The following is a 10,516-nucleotide window of genomic DNA, read 5'->3' on the forward strand; positions in this document are numbered from 1 at the left end:
GGATTAATAGAGGGGTGGATTAATAGAGGGGTGGATTAATAGAGAGGAGGATTAATAGAGAGGTGGATTAATAGAGAGGGGGATTAATAGAGAGGTGGATTAATAGAGAGGGGTGGATTAATAGAGAGGGGTGGATTAATAGAGAGGGGTGGATTAATAGAGAGAGGAGGATTAATAGAGAGGTGGATTAATAGAGAGAGGAGGATTAATAGAGAGAGGTGGATTAATAGAGAGAGGGATTAATAGAGAGGAGGATTAATAGAGAGGTGGATTAATAGAGAGGAGGATTAATAGAGAGGTGGATTAATAGAGAGGAGGATTAATAGAGAGAGGTGGATTAATAGAGAGAGGGTGGATTAATAGAGAGAGGTGGATTAATAGAGAGGAGGATTAATAGAGAGGGGGCTGTAAAGTGTGAGTGTGTATAGAAGCAGTTTTACATAGGCTCATTATCATGACCTGGCTAATATCTCAGAAGTACTCAAGACACACATACAGAGATGGCCCATATGTGTGTGAGGCATTTTGAGTAAGGCTTGCCCCCTCCTGACCTCTCTCTCCATCCTTCTCTTCACTTTACTCATCCCTCTCTCTCTGCATCGTCCCTCTCTCTCTCTGCATCATCTCTCTCTCTCTCATTATCCCCCTCTCTCCCCTCTCCCTCTCTCTCCTCTACCCCCACTCTCTCTCTCCTCCCCCCCCCCTCTCGCTCTCTCCTCTTCCCCCTCTCTCGCTCTCTCCTCTTCCCCCTCTCTCGCTCTCTCCTCTTCCCCCTATCTCGCTCTCTCTCTCCTCTTCCTCTCTCTCTCCTCTTCCCCCTTTCTCCTCTTCCCTTCTCTCTCTCTCTCCTCTTCCCCCTCTCTCCTCTTCCCTTCTCTCTCTCTCTCCTCTTGCCCCTCTCTCCTCTTCCCCTCTCTCTCTCTCTCTCTCTCCTCTTCCCCCCTCACTCTCTCTCTCTCCTTCCCCCCCTCTCTCTCTCCTCTTCCCCTCTCTCTCTCTCTCTCTCTCTCTCTCTCCTCTTCCCCCTCTCTCCTCTCCCCCCTCTCTCTCTCTCTCCTCTTCCCCCCTCTTTCACCTCTTCCCCCCCTCTCTCACCTCTTCCCATTCTCTCTCACCTCTTCCCCCTCTCTCTCACCTCTTCCCCTCCCTCTCTCACCTCTTCCCTCCCTCTCTCACCTCTTCCCTCCCTCTCTCACCTCTTCCCTCCCTCTCTCACCTCTTCCCCCCCTTTCTCTCACCTCTTTCCCCCCTCTCTCTCACCTCTTCCCCTGCCTCCCTCACCTCTTCCCCCTCTCTCTCTCTCTCCTCTTCCCTCTCTCCATTCCCTTTCAATTCAATTCAATTCAAGGGGCTTTATTGGCATGGGAAACATGTTAACATTGCCAAAGCAAGTGAGGTAGATAATATACAAAAGTGAAATAAACAATAGAAAATAACAGTAGACATTACACATACAGAAGTTTCAAAACAATAAAGACATTACAAATGTCATATTATGTATATATACAGTGTTGTAACAATGTACAAATGGTTAAAGTACACAAGGGAAAAAAATAAGGATAAATATGGGTTGTATTTACAATGGTGTTTGTTCTTCACTGGTTGCCCCTTTCTCTATCCACCCTCTTTCTCATTAACTCTAGTCTCTCTCGCTCTCTATCCACCCTCCCTCTCTCTATCCACCCTCCCTCTCTCTCGCCACCCTCCCTCTCTCTCGCCACCCTCCCTCTCTCTCGCCATCCTCCCTCTCTCTCACTCATTCTCTTCTCTCCCTCCCTCCCTCACTCCTAGTGCCCATCCATCCATCTCCCTCCCTCCCTTCCTTCTCCTCACTCCACATCTCTCTCTCCTCCCACCATTCCTCCTCATCCCTCCCCTCTATTCACTCCTCTCCTCTTCCATTTCTCCCTCCTCCATCCCTCCACTCCTCTCTCCCTCTCCTCCATCCATCCCTCCCCTCCTCTCTCCCTCTCCTCCATCCATCCCTCCCCTCCTCCTTCCCTCTCCTCCATCCATCCCTCCCTCCCTCTCCTCCATCCATCCCTCCCATCCATCTGTCCTCCTCCTCTATCCCTCCCTCCCTCTCTTCCCTCCCTGCCTCCCTCTCCTCCATCTCTTCCACCTCCTCCATCCATCCCTCCCTCTCCTCCTCCTCCTTTATCCATCCCCCCTCTCCTCCTCCTCCTCCATCCATCCCTCCCTCTCCTCTTCCTCCCTCTCCTCCTCCTCCTCATCCCTCCCTCATCCCTCCCTCTCCTCCATCTCCTCCCTCCCTCCCTCTCCTCCTCCTCCATTCCTCCCTCTCCATCCTATTCCTCCCTCCCTCTCCTCCATCTCCTCCATCTCTTCCACCTCCTCCATCCATCCCTCCCTCTCCTCCTCCTCCTCTATCCCTCCCTCCCTCTCTTCCCTCCCTCCTTCCCTCTCCTCCATCTCTTCCACCTCCTCCATCCATCCATCCCTCCCTCTCCTCCTCCTCCTCTATCCATCCCTCCCTCTCCTCCTCCTCCATCCATCCCTCCCTCTCCTCTTCCTCCTCATCCCTCCCTCTCCTCTTCCTCCTCCTCCTCATCCCTCCCTCTCCTCCATCTCCTCCATCCCTCCCTCTCCTCCTCCATTCCTCCCTCTCCATCCCTCCACTCTATTCCTCCCTCCCACCCTCCTACCCCCTCCCTCTCCTCCATCCCTCCCTCTCCTCCTCCACCCCTCCTCCCTCTCCATCCCTCCACTCTATTCCTCCCACCCTCCCATCCCTCCATCTCTTGCCTGCAGCTCACCTCCAGCCAGTCTGTGTTAACTCTCCTCAGAAGGAAGATCACCTCTCCAGCTTTCATACTCAGCTCCAGTCGTCCACTCCCACTGAAGTCGAAGACCACCTGGGAACCACACACACACACACACGGAGGAGAACACACACACGGAGGAGAACACAAACACGCCCGCAGCAGGCAGCGGACCAGGATCAACCGAGAGAAAGGGAGAGAAAGAGAGACAGACAAAGAGAGAAGACTGAGAAACCGAACAGGTAAGAGTGACTCATTTTACTTGTCTGATGATGAAGTGAGTGTGAGAGAGAGAGAGAGAGAACGGGACAGCAATCAGCAGAAGACAAGAGGGAACAAGTGCCAGGAGCGAGGGATGAGAGAAAGAAAGAGGGATCCCTAAAGGAGTACAGAGAAAGAGAGAACAGGACACTGGTGTGAGTCAGGGAGACGGGCTCTGAAGGGATGAAACAGACCATAAGTGGTTTTGTTTGTGACTAGAGCAGATCTTCATAGTGCAGGAAATCACTCCACAACACTCCTACTCCTAATGCTGCACAACGCGTGGGATCGGACAGGCACACAGCTAAGAGAGACGAGAGAGAGCTGAGCGCTTAGCGAGTGGGCAAGTGTAAGTGCATGTGTGAGTGCGTGTGTGAGTGCGTGTGTGAGTGCGTGCGTGCGTGCGTGTGTGTGTGTGGGTGGATGGGTGGATGGGAGAGGAGAGATGCAGGGGGTGCGTAAAAGCGGTATAAAGTATAAAGTACTAGAAAACTGTGATGGAGAGAATGTGGAAAAAGAGCTAAACTGTGATGGAGAGAATGTGGAAAAAGAGCTAAAAAGATAACACACTTAAAAGGGTTAAAAGCAAGTCATGATAGTGTATTTTATAGTGTGGTTTTGAGCTGAGTCATGATAGTGTATTGTATAGTGTGGCTTTGCGCTTGAGTCATGATAGTGTATTTTATAGTGTGGTTTGGAGCTGAGTCATGATAGTGTATTTTATAGTGTGGCTTTGACCTGAGTCATGATAGTGTATTTTATAGTGTGGTTTGGAGCTGAGTCATGATAGTGTATTTTATAGTGTGGCTTTGAGCTGAGTCATGATAGTGTATTTTATAGTGTGGTTTGGAGCTGAGTCATGATAGTGTATTTTATAGTGTGGCTTTGAGCTGAGTCATGATAGTGTATTTTATAGTGTGGTTTGGAGCTGAGTCATGATAGTGTATTTTATAGTGTGGCTTTGCGCTGAGTCATGATAGTGTAGGACATGTGGTAAAACGGATAACACTGTACAGTCACATTACACCCCTCCTTGGTATTTGATGGGCACTAATGAGAAACAATATGGTAAGAAGCAGGATATCTTTTCGTCCACACAACTGCCTGGTATTAAAGAGTAGTTAATCACCTGTTTAATGATGTTAGTAACATAAAGAGTAGTTAATATCCTGTTTAATGATGGTAGTAACATAAAGAGTAGTTTAATGATGGTTAGTAACATAAAGAGTAGTTAATCTCCTGTTTAATGATGGTTAGTAACATAAAGAGTAGTTTAATGATGTTAGTAACATAAAGAGTAGTTAATCTCCTGTTTAATGATGGTAGTAACATAAAGAGTAGTTAATCTCCTGTTTAATGATGGTAGTAACATAAAGAGTAGTTTAATGATGGTTAGTAACATAAAGAGTAGTTAATCTCCTGTTTAATGATGGTAGTAACATAAAGAGTAGTTAATCTCCTGTTTAATGATGGTAGTAACATAAAGAGTAGTTAATATCCTGTTTAATGATGGTAGTAACATAAAGAGTAGTTCATCTCCTGTTTAATGATGGTAGTAACATAAAGAGTAGTTCATCTCCTGTTTAATGATGTTAGTAACATAAAGAGTAGTTAATCTCCTGTTTAATGATGGTTAGTAACATAAAGAGTAGTTTAATGATGTTAGTAACATAAAGAGTAGTTAATCTCCTGTTTAATGATGGTAGTAACATAAAGAGTAGTTAATATCCTGTTTAATGATGCTTAGTAACATAAAGAGTAGTTAATCTCCTGTTTAATGATGCTTAGTAACATAAAGAGTAGTTAATCTCCTGTTTAATGATGGTAGTAACATAAAGAGTAGTTAATATCCTGTTTAATGATGCTTAGTAACATAAAGAGTAGTTAATCTCCTGTTTAATGATGCTTAGTAACATAAAGAGTAGTTAATCTCCTGTTTAATGATGCTTAGTAACATAAAGAGTAGTTAATCTCCTGTTTAATGATGGTAGTAACATAAAGAGTAGTTAATCTCCTGTTTAATGATGGTAGTAACATAAAGAGTAGTTAATCTCCTGTTTAATGATGGTAGTAACATAAAGAGTAGTTAATCTCCTGTTTAATGATGGTTAGTAACATAAAGAGTAGTTAATCTCCTGTTTAATGATGGTAGTAACATAAAGAGTAGTTTAATGATGTTAGTAACATAAAGAGTAGTTAATCTCCTGTTTAATGATGGTTAGTAACATAAAGAGTAGTTTAATGATGTTAGTAACATAAAGAGTAGTTAATCTCCTGTTTAATGATGGTTAGTAACATAAAGAGTAGTTTAATGATGTTAGTAACATAAAGAGTAGTTAATCTCCTGTTTAATAATGGTTAGTAACATAAAGAGTAGTTAATCTCCTGTTTAATGATGGTAGTAACATAAAGAGTAGTTAATCTCCTGTTTAATGATGGTAGTAACATAAAGAGTAGTTTAATGATGGTTAGTAACATAAAGAGTAGTTAATCTCCTGTTTAATGATGGTAGTAACATAAAGAGTAGTTTAATGATGGTAGTAACATAAAGAGTAGTTTAATGATGGTTAGTAACATAAAGAGTAGTTTAATGATGGTTAGTAACATAAAGAGTAGTTAATCTCCTGTTTAATGATGGTAGTAACATAAAGAGTAGTTAATCTCCTGTTTAATGATGGTTAGTAACATAAAGAGTAGTTAATCACCTGTTTAATGATGGTAGTAACATAAAGAGTAGTTAATCTCCTGTTTAATGATGTTAGTAACATAAAGAGTAGTTTAATGATGGTAGTAACATAAAGAGTAGTTAATCACCTGTTTAATGATGTTAGTAACATAAAGAGTAGTTAATCTCCTGTTTAATGATGTTAGTAACATAAAGAGTAGTTTAATGATGTTAGTAACATAAAGAGTAGTTTAATGATGGTTAGTAACATAAAGAGTAGTTAATCTCCTGTTTAATGATGGTAGTAACATAAAGAGTAGTTTAATGATGCTTAGTAACATAAAGAGTAGTTAATCTCCTGTTTAATAATGGTTAGTAACATAAAGAGTAGTTAATCACCTGTTTAATGATGGTTAGTAACATAAAGAGTAGTTAATATCCTGTTTAATGATGGTAGTAACATAAAGAGTAGTTTAATGATGTTAGTAACATAAAGAGTAGTTAATCTCCTGTTTAATGATGGTTAGTAACATAAAGAGTAGTTTAATGATGTTAGTAACATAAAGAGTAGTTAATCTCCTGTTTAATGATGGTAGTAACATAAAGAGTAGTTAATATCCTGTTTAATGATGCTTAGTAACATAAAGAGTAGTTAATCTCCTGTTTAATGATGCTTAGTAACATAAAGAGTAGTTAATCTCCTGTTTAATGATGGTAGTAACATAAAGAGTAGTTCATCTCCTGTTTAATGATGGTTAGTAACATAAAGAGTAGCTAATCTCCTGTTTAATGATGGTAGTAACATAAAGAGTAGTTAATCTCCTGTTTAATGATGGTAGTAACATAAAGAGTAGTTCATCTCCTGTTTAATGATGGTAGTAACATAAAGAGTAGTTAATCTCCTGTTTAATGATGGTTAGTAACATAAAGAGTAGTTTAATGATGTTAGTAACATAAAGAGTAGTTAATCTCCTGTTTAATGATGGTTAGTAACATAAAGAGTAGTTAATCTCCTGTTTAATGATGGTAGTAACATAAAGAGTAGTTTAATGATGTTAGTAACATAAAGAGTAGTTAATCTCCTGTTTAATGATGGTTAGTAACATAAAGAGTAGTTTAATGATGTTAGTAACATAAAGAGTAGTTAATCTCCTGTTTAATGATGGTTAGTAACATAAAGAGTAGTTTAATGATGTTAGTAACATAAAGAGTAGTTAATCTCCTGTTTAATAATGGTTAGTAACATAAAGAGTAGTTAATCTCCTGTTTAATGATGCTTAGTAACATAAAGAGTAGTTAATCTCCTGTTTAATGATGGTAGTAACATAAAGAGTAGTTTAATGATGGTTAGTAACATAAAGAGTAGTTAATCTCCTGTTTAATGATGGTAGTAACATAAAGAGTAGTTTAATGATGGTAGTAACATAAAGAGTAGTTTAATGATGGTTAGTAACATAAAGAGTAGTTTAATGATGGTTAGTAACATAAAGAGTAGTTAATCTCCTGTTTAATGATGGTAGTAACATAAAGAGTAGTTAATCTCCTGTTTAATGATGGTTAGTAACATAAAGAGTAGTTAATCACCTGTTTAATGATGGTAGTAACATAAAGAGTAGTTAATCTCCTGTTTAATGATGTTAGTAACATAAAGAGTAGTTTAATGATGGTAGTAACATAAAGAGTAGTTAATCACCTGTTTAATGATGTTAGTAACATAAAGAGTAGTTAATCTCCTGTTTAATGATGTTAGTAACATAAAGAGTAGTTTAATGATGTTAGTAACATAAAGAGTAGTTTAATGATGGTTAGTAACATAAAGAGTAGTTAATCTCCTGTTTAATGATGGTAGTAACATAAAGAGTAGTTTAATGATGCTTAGTAACATAAAGAGTAGTTAATCTCCTGTTTAATGATGGTTAGTAACATAAAGAGTAGTTAATCACCTGTTTAATGATGGTTAGTAACATAAAGAGTAGTTAATCTCCTGTTTAATGATGGTAGTAACATAAAGAGTAGTTAATCTCCTGTTTAATGATGGTTAGTAACATAAAGAGTAGTTAATATCCTGTTTAATGATGGTTAGTAACATAAAGAGTAGTTAATCTCCTGTTTAATGATGGTTAGTAACATAAAGAGTAGTTAATCTCCTGTTTAATGATGGTTAATAACATAAAGAGTAGTTAATCTCCTGTTTAATGATGGTTAATAACATAAAGAGTAGTTAATCTCCTGTTTAATGATGGTAGTAACATAAAGAGTAGTTTAATGATGGTTAGTAACATAAAGAGTAGTTTAATGATGGTTAGTAACATAAAGAGTAGTTAATCTCCTGTTTAATGATGTTAGTAACATAAAGAGTAGTTAATCTCCTGTTTAATGATGGTTAGTAACATAAAGAGTAGTTAATCACCTGTTTAATGATGGTTAGTAACATAAAGAGTAGTTAATCTCCTGTTTAATGATGGTAGTAACATAAAGAGTAGTTAATCTCCTGTTTAATGATGGTTAGTAACATAAAGAGTAGTTAATATCCTGTTTAATGATGGTTAGTAACATAAAGAGTAGTTAATCTCCTGTTTAATGATGGTTAGTAACATAAAGAGTAGTTAATCTCCTGTTTAATGATGGTTAATAACATAAAGAGTAGTTAATCTCCTGTTTAATGATGGTTAGTAACATAAAGAGTAGTTAATCACCTGTTTAATGATGGTAGTAACATAAAGAGTAGTTAATCTCCTGTTTAATGATGTTAGTAACATAAAGAGTAGTTAATATCCTGTTTAATGATGTTAGTAACATAAAGAGTAGTTTAATGATGTTAGTAACATAAAGAGTAGTTTAATGATGGTTAGTAACATAAAGAGTAGTTAATCTCCTGTTTAATGATGGTAGTAACATAAAGAGTAGTTTAATGATGCTTAGTAACATAAAGAGTAGTTAATCACCTGTTTAATGATGGTAGTAACATAAAGAGTAGTTAATCACCTGTTTAATGATGGTTAGTAACATAAAGAGTAGTTAATCTCCTGTTTAATGATGGTAGTAACATAAAGAGTAGTTAATCTCCTGTTTAATGATGGTAGTAACATAAAGAGTAGTTAATATCCTGTTTAATGATGTTAGTAACATAAAGAGTAGTTTAATGATGGTAGTAACATAAAGAGTAGTTAATCTCCTGTTTAATGATGTTAGTAACATAAAGAGTAGTTTAATGATGGTTAGTAACATAAAGAGTAGTTAATCTCCTGTTTAATGATGTTAGTAACATAAAGAGTAGTTAATCTCCTGTTTAATGATGGTTAGTAACATAAAGAGTAGTTAATCTCCTGTTTAATGATGGTAGTAACATAAAGAGTAGTTAATCCCCTGTTTAATGATGGTAGTAACATAAAGAGTAGTTAATCTCCTGTTTAATGATGGTAGTAACATAAAGAGTAGTTAATCTCCTGTTTAATGATGGTTAGTAACATAAAGAGTAGTTAATCTCCTGTTTAATGATGGTAGTAACATAAAGAGTAGTTAATCTCCTGTTTAATGATGGTAGTAACATAAAGAGTAGTTAATCACCTGTTTAATGATGGTTAGTAACATAAAGAGTAGTTAATCTCCTGTTTAATGATGGTAGTAACATAAAGAGTAGTTAATCTCCTGTTTAATGATGGTTAGTAACATAAAGAGTAGTTAATATCCTGTTTAATGATGGTTAGTAACATAAAGAGTAGTTAATCTCCTGTTTAATGATGGTTAGTAACATAAAGAGTAGTTAATCTCCTGTTTAATGATGGTTAATAACATAAAGAGTAGTTAATCTCCTGTTTAATGATGGTTAATAACATAAAGAGTAGTTAATCTCCTGTTTAATGATGGTAGTAACATAAAGAGTAGTTTAATGATGGTTAGTAACATAAAGAGTAGTTTAATGATGGTTAGTAACATAAAGAGTAGTTAATCTCCTGTTTAATGATGTTAGTAACATAAAGAGTAGTTAATCTCCTGTTTAATGATGGTTAGTAACATAAAGAGTAGTTAATCACCTGTTTAATGATGGTTAGTAACATAAAGAGTAGTTAATCTCCTGTTTAATGATGGTAGTAACATAAAGAGTAGTTAATCTCCTGTTTAATGATGGTTAGTAACATAAAGAGTAGTTAATATCCTGTTTAATGATGGTTAGTAACATAAAGAGTAGTTAATCTCCTGTTTAATGATGGTTAGTAACATAAAGAGTAGTTAATCTCCTGTTTAATGATGGTTAATAACATAAAGAGTAGTTAATCTCCTGTTTAATGATGGTTAGTAACATAAAGAGTAGTTAATCACCTGTTTAATGATGGTAGTAACATAAAGAGTAGTTAATCTCCTGTTTAATGATGTTAGTAACATAAAGAGTAGTTAATATCCTGTTTAATGATGTTAGTAACATAAAGAGTAGTTTAATGATGTTAGTAACATAAAGAGTAGTTTAATGATGGTTAGTAACATAAAGAGTAGTTAATCTCCTGTTTAATGATGGTAGTAACATAAAGAGTAGTTAATCTCCTGTTTAATGATGGTAGTAACATAAAGAGTAGTTAATATCCTGTTTAATGATGTTAGTAACATAAAGAGTAGTTTAATGATGGTAGTAACATAAAGAGTAGTTAATCTCCTGTTTAATGATGTTAGTAACATAAAGAGTAGTTTAATGATGGTTAGTAACATAAAGAGTAGTTAATCTCCTGTTTAATGATGTTAGTAACATAAAGAGTAGTTAATCTCCTGTTTAATGATGGTTAGTAACATAAAGAGTAGTTAATCTCCTGTTTAA

At 37.0% G+C, this 10,516-nt stretch overlaps 2 protein-coding genes across 2 annotated transcripts in view; one reads left to right on the top strand and one right to left on the bottom strand.

The window, feature by feature from the left end:
* LOC118940334 (neutrophil cytosol factor 4-like) overlaps positions 1-10,516 on the bottom strand; it is a 48,634-nt gene that overhangs the window by 9,812 nt on the left and 28,306 nt on the right. Inside the window, exon 7 of the mRNA XM_036949105.1 lies at positions 2,778-2,876. Coding sequence (XP_036805000.1) covers positions 2,778-2,876 — 99 coding nt within the window. The remainder of the gene's footprint in view (positions 1-2,777; positions 2,877-10,516) is intronic.
* The window catches only part of LOC110486805 (parvalbumin alpha), a 65,258-nt gene continuing 57,542 nt past the window's right edge, over positions 2,801-10,516 (top strand). Inside the window, exon 1 of the mRNA XM_036949107.1 lies at positions 2,801-3,025. The gene's annotated coding sequence lies outside the window, so the exon portion shown is untranslated. The remainder of the gene's footprint in view (positions 3,026-10,516) is intronic.

The sequence above is a fragment of the Oncorhynchus mykiss genome, chromosome 17 (genome assembly GCF_013265735.2).
Source record: "Oncorhynchus mykiss isolate Arlee chromosome 17, USDA_OmykA_1.1, whole genome shotgun sequence".
Taxonomy (NCBI): Eukaryota; Metazoa; Chordata; class Actinopteri; order Salmoniformes; family Salmonidae; genus Oncorhynchus; species Oncorhynchus mykiss.